This window comes from Bubalus kerabau, chromosome 9 (assembly GCF_029407905.1).
Source record: "Bubalus kerabau isolate K-KA32 ecotype Philippines breed swamp buffalo chromosome 9, PCC_UOA_SB_1v2, whole genome shotgun sequence".
NCBI lineage: Eukaryota > Metazoa > Chordata > Mammalia > Artiodactyla > Bovidae > Bubalus > Bubalus kerabau.
In genome coordinates, this window is record NC_073632.1 from 89778734 (window position 1) to 89797420 (window position 18687).

At 41.3% G+C, this 18687-nt stretch overlaps 1 protein-coding gene across 4 annotated transcripts in view; it reads left to right on the forward strand.

Moving 5' to 3' along the window:
- Positions 1 to 18687, forward strand: part of UTRN (utrophin) — a 565993-nt gene that overhangs the window by 35542 nt on the left and 511764 nt on the right. The window contains exon 1 of one of the 4 annotated variants that reach the window (XM_055535870.1): positions 16235 to 16472. The exons of the other annotated variants lie outside the window; for them this stretch is intronic. Coding sequence (XP_055391845.1) covers positions 16403 to 16472 — 70 coding nt within the window. The 5' untranslated portion in view covers positions 16235 to 16402. Of the gene's footprint in view, positions 1 to 16234; positions 16473 to 18687 lie in introns of those variants that run through there. 4 annotated transcript variants of the gene reach the window in all.

Consider the following 18687-nt stretch of genomic DNA (forward strand, 5'->3'; position numbering starts at 1 on the left):
TATTCTTGCCTGCAGAATTCCATGGACAGAGCAGCCTGGTGGGCTACAGTCCATGAAGTTGCAAAGAGTCAGGCATGACTGAGTGACTAACACACACACAGGGAGTAGATGTGACTACCGGGTGACAGATGAGAGTGCCGTGGCTCTGGGGGCTGTTTAAGCCCATCTCAAGAGTCTGTGACTCCTGGCTCCCTGGTATCCTGGTCAGGGCAATTTTCTGCCCACTCCCTGCTCTTAGGTGGAAGATGCAGCTTTGGAATTTCAGCATCTGTTTCCTGCCGGGGTCTAGCCCCGGCTGATCCAGGGTATTTGAAGCGGGGATGGCGTCGGCGAGGATCAGGATACAATAGCTTCAATTAGATATTAATTAGCGATGTAAAGAGTAATAGAATGAGGATAGCTCAGTAGGAAAATTCAGTGGAGAAAAGAGGCTGAGTAGCTTGGTTTACGCGGGAGACCAATAAAACTTCAAGACAAGAAGCTTGCACCACTTACATAGGCCGCAGGCGTCCTTCCGTCTTCCCGAAGGAGAGGAGACACTGAGGCCTCCCCGGTCGGATCTTAGAAGCCCAGGCAAAATTAGTAAGCTTGGTGGGTTCCGTGCTCCAGATGGAGACTCAGCCAGAGTGAGAGAGAGAGCGACATGGGGAGACTAGTCTTTCGAGAAACTGATCCCAATTCTTTATTTTCCATGGTCTACTTTTATACACTGAGTTGTTATGCAAAAGTCACGCGGGGTCAGCAGTCCTGACTTTTATCAAAGTCAGGTGCTTCATACAAATGTATACAGAGGTCTTAGGGGTGTTACATCATCTTCTGGCCAGGGGGCCTGCTGACAATTTATGACCCTCTCCTTGTGACAGTGGTCAGTCAACCAGGACACTTATTTCTCCAGGGGTGATTATTCTTAAAACAGATGCCACCCAAATAAAGTTACATTCCTATAGGGTGAGGGTGTAGTGGGTTTTAGTTAAGGGAAGAATTTACTTAGCCTAAGGTCTAATGTGATATATCAAAGGTTAATACTTATTTCTATATATTCATTAATGTGTGTAAGGGCAGGGGATGTGGAGACTTAGCAACAAACATTGGCTCAACAAATGAAAAACCCTTCACCAGTACAATTTCTAATCAGCCCACTATACTTATAGTAATGGTTTTCTAACTTTTCTAAGGAACCTGTTTTTAGAAGGTTTAAAGCATCTCGTGCCCATCACGGTTGGGAGGCTGTGAGCAATCACATGTGGCCGGACAAGCCTGTCAGGCAGGCTAGAGAACCTTCATAGGAGTTTGTAGGTTAAAACACGCCCAGGAATTATTATTAAGTGGAGCTCTAAGTTAACTCCTTCTCCAAAAGAGGTGGTGGGGGACAGCCCCCCATAAAGTCAGAGGTGTAGGTGAGAGCACAAAGTAGTAAAGTAGGCAGGCTCTGGTTATGGGGGTAGATGCTCGAGGATTTCCAGGGGGACTCCTGAGGCTCGATCCCGCCTTTGCGTATGTCGAGCCTCCTTCCTCATGACCTTTGTCACGGGCCGAGTGCCTCACTCTGGCCCCCAACAGTTTCCCCCAACGTTTCACTCTCTGCTGCCTCTTGGACTGCAAGGAGATCAAACCAGACAATCCTAAAGGAAATCAGCCCTGAATGTTCATTGGAAGGACTGATGCTGAGGCTAAAGCTCCAATACTTTGGCCACCCGATGTGAATGAAGAGCTGACTCATTGGAAAAGACCCTGATGCTGCAAAAGATTGAAGGCAGGAGGAGAAGGGAATGACAGAGGATGAAATGATTGGATGGCATCACCAACTCAATGGACATGAGTTTGAGCAAACTCCAAGAGATGGTGAAGGACAGGGAAGCCTGGTGTGCTGAAGTCCATGGGGTCGCAAAGAGTTGGACACGACTGAGCGACTGAACAGCAACAATTCTTTCATTATTGTATTTAAAAATGGATAAACTGATATTATTATTGAAGATATTATTTCTCCAGTATTTGGCGAAATTGTCACTTGTTGGTTCTGACTGATCTCACAGCTCTCACTCCTGAGTTTGGGGTATAGTGGGCTCATTGGTGTGCCACTGAGTGGGGAAATGCAGTCATGTTAAAGGAAAATATTGGAAATCAGAAGGTCTGGGTAAATATGTTAGTATATCAACTCCTTAGTTACAATGTCTTCATTTATACCCTTATTTAAAATTCAACGTAGTTTGTTAAACTTTTACTTCATGTAATAGATGGGTTCAGGAGTCTTAGCCAAAGTCAATTTTTTTAATGGGAAGCTATCTGGATATACATTAACCTTTTAGAATTGTAACTGGTTAGTTGTATCATAAAAGCTAGCAATGTGTGAATGAGTTGATTGCTTGCTAAACAGAAGAACAAGAGGAAAATTAATTTTAGGTTGAGCAAGTATCTCCTAAAAGAGAAGGAGGTAGAGAGGTCAGCTTATGTACTGGGACCTTTCACATGCATTATTTCATTTACTCCCTAAACTAATTCTGTGGGAAAGATATAGTCATTTCTGTTTTATAGACCAGGATACATTTGAGTTATTAGTTGGATCTTACCGTAAGTTTCTGTAATATTTAAAAGATGCATGTGTGTTTGTCACTCAGTTCAGTTCAGTCACTCAGTCGTGTCCGACTCTCTGCGACCCCATGAATCGCAGCACACCAGGCCTCCCTGTCCATCACCAACCCCCGGAGTTCACTCAGACTCACGTCCATTGAGTCGGTGATGCCATCCAGCCATCTCATCCTCTGTCGTCCCCTTTTCCTCCTGCCCCCAATCCTTCCCAGCACCAGTGTCTTTTCCAGTGAGTCAACTCTTCGCATGAGGTGGCCAAAGAAAGTACTGGAGCTTCAGCTTTAGCATCATTCCCTCCAAAGAACACTCAGGGCTGATCTCCTTCAGAATGGACTGGCTGGATCTCCTTGCAGTCCAAGGGACTCTCAGGAGTCTTCTCCAACACCACAGTTCAAAAGCATCAGTTCTTCGGCGTTCAGCTTTCTTCACAGTCCAACTCTCACATCCATACATGACCACAGGAAAAACCATAGCCATGACTAGACGGACCTTTGTTGGCAAGGTAATGTCTCTGCTTTTTAATATGCTGTCTAGGTTGGTCATAACTTTTCTTCCAAGGAGAAAGCATCTTTTAATTTCATGGCTGCAGTCACCATCTGCAGTGATTTTGGAGCCCCCAAAAATAAAGTCTGACACTGTTTCCACTGTTTCCCCATCTATTTCCCATGAAGTCGTATCCAACTCTTTGTGACCCCATGGACTGTAGCCTTCCTGGCTTCTCTGTCCTTGCAATTCTCCAGGCAAGAATACTGCAGTGGGTTGCCTTTCCCTTCTCCAGGGTATCTTCCTGACCCAGGGATAGAACCTGGGTCTCCCGCCTTACAGACAGATTATTTACCGCCTGAGTCAGCAAAGAAGCCCTTACCCCCCATCTTATTGCAGATTACTACAGAAAGTCACATAAGAAGTAGAATTTGGGGGGAAGAAAAATCAACGAAAGTGCAGAGAGAAGAAGAAATGAGCCAGTTAATAAGATAAGGCCAAGAGGAGTTGGTGCACAGACATTCTATTTGTTTTGCATAAAATGCCCTGTGCTCTTATTAAACTTTGAATGCAGGTTTGTTTCAGAATGTCTGTTAGGCAATGCAAAGAGGAAAATGGCTAGTTAGAAGACTGGCATTATACATAAATTTTCAAAAAGACATTTACTAATGTGAAACAGTTGTTTTCATGGCCCTGAGCCCTCCAAACCTTTTCCCTGGTACCTTGTAATGGGACAGTGAATGATGTGGAGAAAGCTGCGTCCCCAGCTCTACATGATATCTGGACTAAATAGACTGACTCTGACTTGTGGCATCTTTTATTGTAAACCTGGTACAGATTTGTAAAGTCATTTAAAATAATAGATATGGGAAGAAGTTCTCCGGTGTTTTGCCTCAAATCAGCAGCACATTTAAAAGATCCTGTTACCTTGGTCAGTTATCAAATTGTTGTAATATGAGGATAACATCAACTCTTACCTTTCTTTTCAGAAATGGTTTTTTTAAAAAATGTGGTCCTCAGACTTCCCTGTCAAGAAACCCTTTGATACTTGATCGTGTGGTGTGGAACTTTTTCCACGGTTGTGTATACATTTCTGGTCTCACAGTCAGTAATTCTTAAGCATAAGCTTTCTTTCTGGGTTTTGGTCTTTCTTCCTTTCCTTTCCTGGAAATAGCTTCCAGATGGGAATTAATTTTTTTTTTTTAAACAAACCTCAAATCCTTATGTTTTACCATCTTTTGACCTATTACCTGTTTTTTCTGAGTCTCATTTTTGGCTTAGGCATTTTGCTGTTAGGATTTTATTGCTCTGTAATACATCCTGAAGACACTTGGCAACTCTTATAAGGCCACACAGCAGCTCTGCTAATGATGCCGTGCCCTGGACTTCCTTGCCACTCCCAGTTCTTAGAGGAATTATCTTCCTTCAGGATATTCCTTCTTTCTCACACCTGTAGGTTTCTTTAGAAGATACAAGAAATACATGGTTAGCTAGTTTAATTCCTGTATCATCTGTATTGAAAAAAATAGTAAAAAGACAGACTTGCTTGGTATCTTTTTGAAATAAAGTGAATTTGTGCAATATTTAATTAGACTCCCCCCCACCCCCCGCATTGTTCTTTTGTAATTTTCTAGATGAAGCCACATGTCTTTATCTTTCACCCATATGATGTCATGTCCCAGGGTGTTCCTGTCCGTAAGGTCTTTTCCTTGGGAGTGCTTGTTCTGAGTGTACCACAGCTTTTGCACTTAATATGTTCCCTTTGCCGGAGACCTTGACACTTAAGGATTTCTTGATAAAATGCTTTCAGTTGTTTGTTTTATGAGACATTCACTTGGTCCTAGAGATTTAGATGATTGTTCCTTAAGAGTAACTTGGGTCACTCATATCCTGCTTCTTGTTTTCATGTCATCATTTCTATAAATAAGGGAGCCTGGTGTGTTTTCCTGTAGGTTTTTATATATCATGAGATTTATTTGAGGCATTGTATCTGTCTTCGATTTTTGGTCCCAAGTTATTTAAAGAAACTTCCCTGATGGATCAGATGGTAAAGAAACTGCCTGCAGTGCAGAAGACTTGTGTTCGATCCCTGGGTCTGGAAGATCCCCTCGAGAAGGAAATGGCAACCCACTCCAGTATTCTTGCCTGGAGGGAGCCTGGCAGGCTACATATTCCATGCTGTCACAGAGTTGGGCTTGACTGAGCAACTAACACTTCCACTTTATTTAAAGAAAAATTAAAAAATGTTAAATCTGGGGATTAAGTAGAAGGAAAAGAATGATTCTACTAAATTTTAGTGAATCTGGAGAGTTGCTGTGAGGATTAAATGAGTTAAGAGTGGTGAATTCTGTTGGAGGCTCTTGCTTTGCTGTTGTTATTATTATTGTTATTTTCTGCCTTTATTCCCACCCTCCCTTCCCCTCTGCATCCTTGCTCTTGACATTTGGTAGCCTGTGGAGTGAGACAGAGGGCGCCTCTGTTGATCCAGGTTTCCCAGGTCTGGCCAAATGGACTCTGACCCATGTTTCCAGCCACTATGTTGGTTGCCACATGCCTGATGTTCACACAGTGGGACGTTCTGGTTGAATTTTGCAATGTAGGGAACAAGGGGAGAGCAAGAGAGTGAGGAAGTGTATTAAGTAAGGTGAGAGGGTGCGTCCTGGAGCAAAGGACAGTTTCTCATAGGTAGGATTACTGAGACAAGAACATTAATCAAAACAAATTAGTGTAAAAACATTCATCAAAACAATTAGTGTAATCTCTTTGTTTTTCAGCCCTTCCTTTCAGTCTGGGTGTGAAACATTAGCATTCAGGTTGATGCTGGACTCACGTAAGCCTCATTTAATACTGGGAGCATTCATTAGAGTCAGCTTTTTAGAATCTGTTAAGTACTTTCTCAACTCCAAGGTAGATGGTACTCCGGCTTTATTTACCGTATTCTCTCATGGCCTTTTTCTGCTGATGGGGATGAGTAGGAGAAAGTGTTGGTTGAAAGCACTCACATGAGGTTGCTGTGTATGAACAGCCTCATGGGCATAGATGTTTGGAATCAGCTGATAATTTTAAATAATCTCTACCTCATCATATTAAATACATTTGCACATGTTTAGTGGTTGTTGTGAAGTTGCTCAGTTGTGTCCGACTCTTTGCAACCCCACGGACTGTAGCCTGCCAGGCTCCTCCGTCCATGGATTTTCCAGACAAGAATACTGGAGTGGGTTGCTGTTTCCTTCTCCAGAGGATCTTCCCGACCCAGGGATCGAACCTGGGTCTTCCACTTTGTAGGCAGACGCTTTTCTGAAATGCCGTGTAAAAACGTTTGTTGTATAAGAAGCATTGCAGTAACAAGGAGAGTAGCTTAATGGTTTTTGCATGCTTCCTCTGCCAGCCACTGTTCAACTGTTTTAATATTACTTATTGACTCAAACATCCTTGTATGTATATATACACATGGACACACATACATATGAATTTATTTCTCACAACAACTCTATGAAAGTGGTGCTTTCGTTATTTGCATTTTACAGTGACAAAATCAAGGAACAGGGTGGTTAAGTAACTTACCCAAAGTAGCACAGGTGGTGTGTGGCACAACTGGAATTTAAATCCAAGGAGCTGGGCCGCAGTCCATACCATTACCCTATAGTACTTCTCGGTGCTTAGTATTTAACTCCAAGCAAATAATAATCATAATAAGTCCATCCAGAGTTTTTTTATTACAAGAAAATCTAAAAACGATATATGGTTGACCCTTGGACATTGCTAGTTTGAACTGTTTGAGCGGGGCCACTTACATACATGGCTATTTTCAATAGTAAATACTACAGTGCTACCTGACTGCGAGGTTGATTGAATCCCTACCTAAGGAGGAACCATGGACATGGCAGGGCAGCTATAAAATTATACTTGGATCAACTCTCGCCTTGCTCAGCGGTCAACTGTAATTTAAAAAATGGAACCTGGTTCTGTGGCATGGAACAAAATGGGCCTTTGTTTGGGATTTGGCTATCTCTGTTTAAGTAGAGAGTTTAATTGTCTAGATGTTTCTGTGACCAACATCTTTGTGACTTCCTGAACTGTGTCCTGCATTAGTGAGCACCCAGCAAGTGTGTCCATGGAATTTACTGTCTCTTGTCTGGAAACCTGTATCAACCAATCCCCAGAAGTCTGCGAGTGGCCTTTCTCAGTGCCCTGCAGGTAACTTTGTGGGCCAGGAATTTATTTCAGCCACCAGAAACGTTGTTGTGACTTGTCGTGTAGGGCTTCTGTCTTTCCTTATTAGGTATTGGAAGTTAACGAAACTCAGAAATGATTCCCACACAGAGACCCATTAGGTGAGACTGATATTTCAGTATGCTGAGTGTTGGAGAAAAAGAAAAAGGATTTCATGGACCATTTTATGTCACTGCCTAGAGTGATGCTTGACATTTAGGGACTGGATACTCGTATAATGGATTAATACGTAGAATACATATTAATGTAGGGAGTGTTTGATTTTGATTTTTTAGAAGGTGAATTCTGTTTAGATGTAGAGAGTGGCTTGCCTAGGAACTATTTTGGCTTGCCTAGGAACTCAAGGACTAATTTCCACATTTATGTAGCAAAGACACAAAGAAGGTAATTCTTAGTAATTCTTAAATTTGATGAGATTGGATCAATTATACTTACTTCAGTAGGCCATTAAATTGTCATAACTGCCAGGCAAATTTAAGATTAAATACTATAAATAGTATTTGTAAATATTTTAGTATCTTCATCTTTACTCCTCAAGAGTAATTATTATAATTGATATAACTATTATTGTTTGAATGAGAGCAAAATGATCCTCCCACTCTAATGATATGATAGAAAAGAGCAAAGAAATATATTTTTGAGATCTTCTGTTTTGAATGTTAGAGTTATTAAATATTCCTGGGTCAGAATCTGTGGAGCACAATATTAATACATATTTTGCTTTCAAGTTTGAAGTCACTTAATAGTAATTACCTTAATTTTTAACTTCATCTATCTCAGAAACACATAAAGGTTTAAAGGGAATAAAGGAAAGAACCTATTATTACATTTCTTGTTTTCTGTCATCATTTAGTAACTTTTTGTGATACATTAAAGATATATCACAATGTTGGTAAAATATTTTCTGTGAGCTTCCATGACTTTCAGTGGCTTAATCAGATTGGCTTCTAAATGAAGTGTTTTGGGCAAAGGTTTGCAATTTTATGAATATGCTGAAAATCTTTACTTTCTTAGCTTGAGAAGTTTCTTCTTTCTTTTTGTTGGATTTTATAGGGGAATATTGACATCTAGATGTGAAATTCTTTCTAGTCCAAAAGTAAAGTATTGAGAAATTATGGGAAATGCTTTCTGTGTTTTAAAGCTTACAGTCAGTTCTTTGAGACAGTTAGCATCTGGGTTATAGGAACATCTTACATTGGGTGTTTTTCCTTTCAGTATCCTCGATATGGTTATAGAATTTTTTCTTTAGTAAATATGGCTTTGAATTTCTGTGTTTATTTTAGCATACATTTTTCAGAGATAAAATTCATTTGAATTTATTTAATTTTTGTTAAGGCAATTTAGTATTTTCAGAACATACCAGTCAACCTGCATTGAGGTCCCCAAATAGCAGCTATAATTTGGCTGTATTGAATTACTAAGTGTAAATTTTCATATTTGAAGATAAAAGAAGGAGATGTAATTTTATACTATAACTGTTTGTTGTTGTTCAGTTGCTAAGTCATGTCTGACTCTTTGTGACCCCGTGGACTGTAGCACACCAGGCTTTCCTGTCCTTCACCATCTCCCAGAGTTTGCTCAGACTCGTGTCCATTGAGTTGGTTTGAGTTGGTAATGCCATCCAACCATCTCATCCCCTGTCATCCCCTTCTCCTCCTATAACTGTTAAATCTCGTTATGTATGAAGTCACTGTGTTGTTCTGTAACTATTGAATTCCAGTTCTAAACTGGGCCCAGTTGTGGAGAGAATGAGTAAAGCACAGTTACGTCTAATGTGACAGGTATTACTATGCAAAGTCCGGTTTGACTCTAAAATATTCAGCAGGATCGTTTTTTAGAATTTGAGACTGCAAGAACCAGGTCTTACTTGCCTCCTACTGCCATGAGCAACCCATGCCCAGCTCTGGGGAAGCAGCCTTCCTGAAGATAAACTGAAGAAAGCAGAACGTGTGGTTAAAAGTGAAAGAGTCTGTATGTGCCTATTTTTGCTGTTGCTGCCATAGCACTAGAGTTAGAGCAAAATCCCCAAAAGGAATAAACTTACGTGGCCAAAGGAACGTGGAGACAAGGTAGCTGTGTGTGGTTGAGCAAAATGATGGTAGAGTGGTGGGGACTGCCCAGGGGGCCAGGGCAGGGTGTTGGCAGGCAGAGGTGGCCTGATGCACCTCCCAGACTTGGCAGGCGTCTGGCTTAGAGTCACCGGTACTGTCTGAGGTAGGGTCAGGGGAAGCGGAGGGACTTTGGGGCTAAAAACGGTAAACAGTATACTTTGTCTCTCAGGTCTTTCCCCCTTCATCCCCTCCCGCACAGGAGAACAGAGATTTATACATTTCACGGAGGATGGTGAGGTTCCAGTTTGACATCAGGAACATGAAGGGACATCAGAATTCTTGAAGCTATCCCAGCCCAAATCAGAGAATGCTTTTTTTGGGAGTATAGTATGAAAGTGTAAAAGTGTTAATCACTCAGTTGTGTCCAGATCTTTGCGACCCCATGGACTGTAGCCTGCCAGGCTCCTCTGTCCATGGAATTCCCCAGGCAAGAATACTGGAGTGGGTTGCCATTCTCTTCTCCAGGGGATCTTCCCCATCCAGGGATTGAACCTGGGTCTCCTGCATTGCAGACAGATTCTTTACCATTGGAGCCACTAAGGAAGCCCTTGGAGTACAGTGAAGTCACAGCATGGAATTGGATGACCTACTTTGAGCCCAGGATTTGGCAGGTGACACCCAAGCTCATAGAACTTGGGCGGTTGACTGCCTTGTTTTGAAATGTGGGAGGATGCCAGAAGTCAGATGTTGGAGGGAAGCCTCTATCATTACAGCCACACCCGAACAACAGGAAAAAGGAATTTAGGGGAAACAGAGAAAAATGATACCTGATATTATATATATCAGAGATTTGGGAAAATAATTGCGTCTTTGAAACAAGAAAATGCTATAAAAATCAGATTCAGAGAATAAGAGATCTTGGAAATTGAAAGTATGACATTAGAAATTGGGAGAGTGAATTTAAGTTATATGGAAACTCTGTAAATCATGTCTGACAGTCAGAAAATAGTAGTGTAAGCATAGTATTTTTTTTTTAAATGAATGTTTTATTTAATTTTTAATCTGAATCAGACCTTTTCAACATTATTTTTTATTTAATATTGATTTATTCATTTGGCTGCATCAGGTCTTATTTGTGGCATGCGGGATCTTTTTGGTTGTGGCGTGTGGGATCTAGTTCCCTGATCAGGGATTGAACCTGGGCCCCCTGATTAGGAGTCTGGAGTCTTAGTGGTTGGACCACCAGGGAAGTCCCAAGCACAGTATTTAGAAATGGGTAAATGAATGTCAGAATAAATAGATAACAGATGAAAGGGGGCAGCCTCATGGAAGTAAAACTGAAGCAGGACTACTGCATTTTGTTGCAGTCTTATTTGATTTAAAAAAACTATGTGCATGTATTACCTTGGTAAAAATGGAGAAACTTGTAATGAGAGATTTACTTCAGAAGTCATTTTGTTGAAAAAAATTATTGACAGGATAGGAAATGTGGCACAATATTACTTCTTGGCAATCCTGGAAGTAGTATGGTCCCCTAAATTATTTTAGTCGCTGTCTTTTTCCAGCACCCAATTTCTTGCCAAGTTAGGTATGGCTATCCTACCATTTTCTATACCTTCCGCCAGGCTTGGCAAGCTTTGTGGCTTTTGAAATCCTTTATTGTGCGTGTGAACTGCAAAGATGCAGATTATTTTGAGACAGGCTTCTCCTCACGTTACCACCACGAACTTTCCATATTGCCAGTGATGGTGGGAAGATTTTCTGTTAGACATTTCACAAGTTGCGGTTGTAATGGAATACAAATGTGAGGAATGGAACATTTTAAATGAACAGTGAGAGCCTGCAGATCTTCCAGCCGAAGCGGACTCTTTCCAGCATTTCCGGACTTAGAAACCATTTTTTAGAGTTAAACGGCTTCCTTCAGCGCTTCATTTGATAACTGAATGGCTGTTGTGAAAACATGGACCTCCACAGAACGTCAGAGCTGGAAGATGCTTTGAGGGGCCATCTAGTCCACATCTGTTGCCTGATGATTGTTGAAATTCATTCAAGGACCCAGGAAATGACTTTCCCTGGGTTACACAGTGGCCCCAGACACAATATTCTTTCTGCTTCTCTGGGTTGCCTGGACTGCAGGAAAATGTCTTGCTCAGTTTCCTTCAAATCTCATTCTGTTCTTGATGGTTGTCTATGGATTTGTGTCTGAAAATAGACAGCTTTCCAGGAAATATTTGTATGTTTAAGGGTGGGGTCTGTGGACTTCTTGAAGGATTCTAAGTTTATATTTACTGTGCTGTGTGTGTTAGTCACTCAGTTGTGTCCGACTCCTTGCCACCCCATGGACTGTAGCCCGCCAGGCTCCTTTGTCCATGGGAGTTTCCAGACAAGAATACTGGAGTGGGTTGCCGTTCCCTTTCCAGGGGATCTTTCTGACCCAGGGATTGAACCTAGGTCTCCTGCATTGCAGGCCGATTCTTTTACTGTCTGAGCCACCAGGGAAGCCCAGGGGTTTTGTTAATTTCCTGAAAGAAATGTGACATACACCTGTGGATTAAAACAGTCAGATCTTGGACTTGAAGTCTTCAGTTTTAGCACAAACAGAGATAGGGTGAGAGAGAGGGGAAACAAAAGGAGGGGGAAGAGAGTAGAGGTGTGAACACCAGTTCTTTCTTGTTATTTTCTTTTTGGTTTATGTGAAAGAAAAGCTGTGGTATTAAGTCTTCGAGAGCAGTTTTTACAATGTGGCAGAGACCTGCTTGCTGCCATCAAGATTTGTGCAAAATTGGATGTTTGTACCTTCTCTGAACTTTTTCCCTCTGATCCAGCCCCTAAATGTTGTTCACTGGCCTTCTAACTCCATCTAGGCTTGGCATCTCCTGGGGCTCCTTTTTTATTGGAGTGTTGTGGGTATTAATGGTTGGCTGATTAAAGGAACTCACAGCAAGGGTGTTAATGATTACTCTTTACTTCTCCTGGAGAGTATGTGCCTATTCTCACAGAGCTGTTCCAGAAGCAAGATGGGTAAACCTCAGTTATTGCTATGGAAGCTCCTGGTAGCAATTAGAATGTGGTATGTTTTGTAATCCTGAAACGTGAAAGTGAAAGTCGCTCAGTTGTGTCTGACTCTTTGTGATCCCATGGGCCTATTGCAGGCAGATTCTTTACCAGCTGAGCCACAAGGGAAGCCCAAGAATACTGGAGAAGGTAGCCTATCCCTTCTCCAGTGGATCTTCCTGACCCAGGAGTCGAACCAGGGTCTCCTGGATTGCAGATGGATTCTTTACCAACTGAGCTATCAGGGAAGCCTTTGTAATCTTACCTGCCTAGTATCTGTGCTTTGCAAACCCCAGGGGCTTAGTGACCCAAAAATGAGTCTTTCTGGAAAAAATCTGGAGAAGTTTCATCATTATCAAGAATATGTTTAAAAAAAGGTGCTAACATCACTAATTATCAGGGAAATGCAAATCAGAACCACAATGAGATATCATCTCACACCTGTTGGAATGACCGTTGTCAAAAAAAAACAAATAGTAAGTGTTGGCAATAATGTGGGGCAACGGGAACCCTTCTGCACTGTCGGTGGGAATGCAAATTGGTATAGCCACTATGGAAAACAGTATAGAAGGTCCTCAAAAAATTAAAAATAGACCTACAATGTGATCTAGCGATTCCACTTCTGGGTATATATCCAAAGGAAATGAAATCTCTGTCTCCAAGAGGTATCTGTACTCCCATGTTTTTTGTATTATTTTTGATAATAGCCAAGACACAGAAACAACTAAATGTCTACTGACACACAAAGAAGATGTAAATACACACACACACACACACACACACACACAAAATCCTGCCACTTGTCACAACATGGGTAAACCTTGAAGGCATTATTCTAAGTGAAATAAGTCATACAAAGGGGGACAAGTGTTGCATGATCTCACTTATATGTGGAATCTAAAAAAAAAAGAAAAAAACCCCACCTGAACTCATAGATACAGAGAACAGATTGGTGATTACAGGGACAGGGTGTTGGGGAAGGGATAGATGGGTAAAGTTGTTTAAAAGCTACAAAAATAAATTCTAGTGATTTAATGTACAGTGGAGTGACTACAGTTAGCAATACTATATTGCATATTTGAAAGTTAGTAAGAGAGTAAATCTTAAAATTCTCATCACAAGAAAAAGAATTGTAACTATGTGTGGTGATGGATGTTAACTGATTTTCTTATTGTGGTAATCATTTTGTAGTACATGCATATATCAATTATTTGTGCTGTGCACTTAAAACTAATATTATATGTCAGCTATATATCACAAAAATAGTATGTTGAAGGTATCAGTTGAATTGTACAGTAACTACTAAAACCTGTGAATGTCCTTTGAGAATTCCTTCTTTAAAAACTGTGTGTGTGCTTTGTCACTTCGGTCCTGTCTGACTTTTTGTGACTCCATGGACTATAACTCTCCAGGCTCCTCTGTCCATGGGATTCTCCAGGCAAAAATATTGGAGTGGGTTGCCATTTCTTCCTCCAGGGGATCTTCCAGACTGAGGGATCGAACCCGTATCTCTTATGTCTCCTGCATTGACAGGCAGGTTCTTTACCACTAGTACCACCTGTTTAAAAGTTATTTTATACTAAAACTATTGAAATACATATTTTTATTTATCATAAAAAATAACTTCTTGGTTTAATAATTCTGCTAATTTTAAATTGTCTTTCTTTTGGAAATGTTTTATTCATTTCCCCAGTGAGTAAATATATGTTCAACCCATTGAAAACAGAATATAAGTGTTTCCTGGGAATTCCCCAGTAGTCAGTCCAGTGGTTAAGACTCCATGCTTTCACTACCAAGGGTGAGGTTCAATCGCTACTTGAGGAATTATTTTGCAAGCTGTGTGGTGTGGCCAAAACCAAAACCAAACAACAAAAAAAGAAGCATTTCTCAGTATATCAAATGTTTAAATCTTTTGATAATGATAGAGATTAGGGTTTTTATTATTTATCATCACATCCTTTCCTGTTTTACCTCTGGACTCCTTTGGCAGTTAGGTGAATCAAGGCAGATGTTTTTAAATGCATATAGAATAAAATATGTGGCATTACAAAGAAAAACAATTCATATTGAAATTCAGTTACAAAATGCTGAACAAACCTGTGATAGAGTAATTTTTTTTTTATATTAATGCATTGGAATGACAAGTTCCAACAGTGGATTCAGTAAGTTTTATTCTAGTCTAGTCTGGTCTGTTCTGAAGTGATTATGAGCCAAATGACTTTTAGCTATAATGTGGTGGGAAAATGGCTGTGATTTTTGTTGGTGATCCTGCCAAAGATACTCCTAAGAGTGTGTTTTGTGATCTAACTTCTTAGTAGGAGATGCAAATTTCTGTTACAAGTGGGTTGAAGAGTCTAGGGCCACACCACCCTGAACGCGCCTGATCTCGTCTGATCTTGAAAGCAAAGCAGGGTTGGGCCTGGTTAGTACTTGGATGGAAGAAGTGGGTGAGGATATCTCATTTTTTTTTCCCCCTGTCCGAGTTCAGGGACCCTTGGTGTTGTAATCACCTTGGATGATGGTGATTATTTAAGATGAACATCTGTTTCCTTAGAGCTTTGGCAGTGACAGCAATATGTCATGAAAAGTATTTTTTTAACTTAATTTTTATTGGAGTATAGTCGATTTACAATGTTTCTGCTGTGCAGCAAAGTGAATCAGTTATATGTATATGCATGTCTACTCCTTTTTCAATTCTTTTCCCAAAAGTCATTACAGAGTATTGAATAGAGTTCCCTGGGCTATACAGTAGGTCCTATTTCATATATAGTAGTGTGTATATGTTAATCCAAGTCTCCCAATTTATCTCCCCCCCCCACGGTTCTCCTTGGTAACATAAGTTTGGTTTCTACATCTGTGACTCTTTTTCTGTTTTGTAAGAAAGTTCATTTGTACCATTTTTTTAGATTCCACCTATAAGCTGTATCATATGATATTCATGTTGAGTATTTTTACAGGGACAACAGTTTGAATGGGAATAACTCTTTGCTGAGTGCCCCCTAGGCTGGACACTGTACTGGCCATGGTCAACAAAACCGATGAACACACATAGTGATGTGCCCAGCCTTTGCAGTGTGTAGACTAGGAAAAGAAGCAGACACCAAGCTGCAGAATATACGGAGTAGTGTGATTGCCTAGGGCATAGGAATGTCCTGCAATGCTGTGATAGTGGGTCACGAGGGGGCTTCACTGGACCTGGGAGGGCTCTAGTGGTGGGAAGGCCTCCTTAAGGAAGCCACATTTAAGTTGATGCCAGGGTGTTGTCTGAGGGTGGAACTTGGCCCATGGAAAACCTGAATGAGGGCAGTGATTGGGAATGAAGTGAGCTGAGACTGTGTGGTGAGCTTGGCAAAAAGATGCAGTTTGTATTTCACTCGGTAATGTTTTTACTTCTGGTTGAAGAGGCCGGGTTTACCTTTTAGCTTGATGGCATGTATTATTTAGTGTATTAATGGCTCGACCTCTAAAAGCTTTAGAAATTCGTTTGGAGTATATAGGTTGAAAAATTGATTATAAAATTTATGAGAACCAGCTTTCTTGAGAGAGCTGGACCCTTAACATTTTTTATCATTTAATTCCTAAACGTTATTCTTCACCCATGTTTTCATTTGGCACAAATGTAAGAAAAGCCTAAAGAGAATTGAGGAGGCGCTACGCTCTTTCGTGTTTGTAAAGATACACACCTTCCTTACCTGGCTAGTCCTGGGCAAATAAGTGTTGTTCACTCTTCTGGGTTTTAAGGCAACAGGCTCCACAGCCTGGCAGAGGCTCAGACGGAGCAGAAGGGGATTGGGCTGAGCACAGGGCAGGAATGCAACCATTCTGGTCAGGCCAGTTGGGGAGGGACTCTTCTCCCCACAATTCCCACACTGTTTGGCCCTCATTTAAAATTTGACTCCAGCAAGGCACACTCTCCAGCCGAGGGGTACACACATCTTTGTGACTTCAGGAAACATGCACAGTTGGCTTGTGAACCTTAACTACTTTTGGAGGACATGCTGAGCCATCAGGAAATGGAAGTGACCTCCGCTTCTGCACATGGGGACGATGGAGGGTCACAGGCAGGTAAGGAGCTTACAATGGCCCTTAAACTTTTGTGCATTGCTTGTAGAAAGGAAACCTCGGCAGGACTCATTAAGCCAAGAATTAGTGTAAAAATGACTGAGTAACAGATTCTAAATCATTTTGTCCCGTGGGTGACCTTGGCATTTTTTGACCACCATTTTCTTGTAAAATATTATGAAAGAAGTTAGTTTACAGTATTTTGGAAACAGGATTTGCTCTGCTTGCTAGTGCTGTAGACCTTCCAGGGCAGAACAGAACCGCTCAGCCCTTGAGCCTAATGCCAAACCTGGCACTTTACGTATGCTTGTTGATGTGGATGGACTGGAGTCTGTATCTAATGACACTCTGAAAATTATCCATCATTTGTCTGTGATGCCAGGAGATTTGTCCCAAAGTGTTTGTTGTATGGAAATCATAAAGGGATAGAAATCTCCACCCCCCTCCATCCCCAGACTATAAATGGGTTAATCAGCTAAAACCGTGGCGTGGTGCTATTCCAAAGCTCCAAGGCTGAGTAATGAATTGGCATGAGCGGCCATCCTGTGTTCGCTTCATTTGGCCATTCCTCTCTCGATTTGTTCGCTGACTCACTCTTCATTTATTGCATGTCTGCTGGTGCCGAATTCCATGATAGACTGTTGAGAAACAGAGACAAATAAAGCAAGACCTGTGCTTAGTGGCTTTTGAAGAATGACTCAGGGCCAGTTGCTAAGGGGTGTAATAGTGGCGAGTACTAGGGGTGGTGGGACCATGGACTAGGAGGGATTCATTTCTGGAGTTTGACTCTTCTTTGGAGAGTCAGGGGATGTTTTCCAGAGGAGGCATCTGCGAGATGGCAGAGGAGAGTGAGGAAGACAGGGATTCCAGGCTGAAGGGAAAGTGTGTGTCAGGGCATAGGCATGTTGGGTGAATTATGTGGTGAGATGCTGTTTCTGTAGTTATTAATGAGTCTCCTCTGTCACTGCCCATTGCCTCAGCCGCGGCCAGCTTGCAGCTCCGGAAACAGCCTCTGTACAGGCTCTTTCCTACGCCTGGATACCTTCCCCAGCTCTTGGCTAGCCCCTTTGACTATAATTGGGTGATGGATTAAATTGCACCTTTTCCGAGATGCCCATCCTGACTACCCGTCTGAAGTAGATTCGTCCTGTTATTCCTACCATCCATCTTGTTGCTTGCTTCAGCTCACTTGTAACAATGCTGATTGCTTGTTTACTTTGTTGCTGAGAGGTCCCCAGACTGTCATCTCCATCAGGGCGTTTCATGTTTACTGGTGTGTCCATAGTGCTTTGCACAACGCCTGACCCGTAGGGGTGATAGATCCTTATAAATGAGGGAATGAATGGATGAAGGGATGAATGAAAAGGCCTCACTTGAAAACCAAAGACATTTTTTTTTGATTGTCCTTTTGTTTATTTTTTAAACATTTTAAAATTTATTTATTTTTAACTGAAGGATGATTGCTTTACAATATCTTGTTGGTTTCTGCCATACATAAATATGAATCAGCCATAGGTATACATATGTCCCCTCCCTCTTGAATGTCCCTCCCACCTTCCACCCCACCCCACCCCTCTAGGTTGTCTCAGAGCCCCGGTTGGAGCTGCCTGAGTCATACAACAAATTCCCCCTGGCTCTCTATTTTACGTATGGTCATGTGTATGTTTGCATGCTACTCTCTCGGTTCACCCCACCTTCTCTTTCCCCCCATTGTGCCCACAAGTCTGTTCTGTGTCTGCGTCTCCACTGCTGCCCTGCAGATAGGTTCATCAGCACTATCTTTCTAGATTCCATATATATGCGTTAGTATACGATATTTGTTTTTCTCTTTCTGACTTACTTCATTCTGTATGACAGACTCTAGGTTCATCAAACACATTCTTAATAGACTTGGCAATTCCAGTTTATTCCTTGAAGTTTGAGGTAGTTCTTAACTAGGCACTTAGTATCTCAGTGAAGAATTTTGTTCAAGACCTTTGGGTGTTACCTTGAGGTAAAAGAAAGTGGGAATTTCCTCTGGATCTTGGAAGGAGTGATGTGAAAAAAAAATCTAAGGATTCTTTAAATTGAATATACAAGGGTGAGAGAAATTCTATTCAGAATGCTTAAGTTATAAACAGAAGAGAAATTTGTGAATTTAAAGAAAGCTGAATGAACTGCATTATTAAATCAAGTCATTCCTTATAGTCATTTTATAAAAATATTTATTATAATGCAT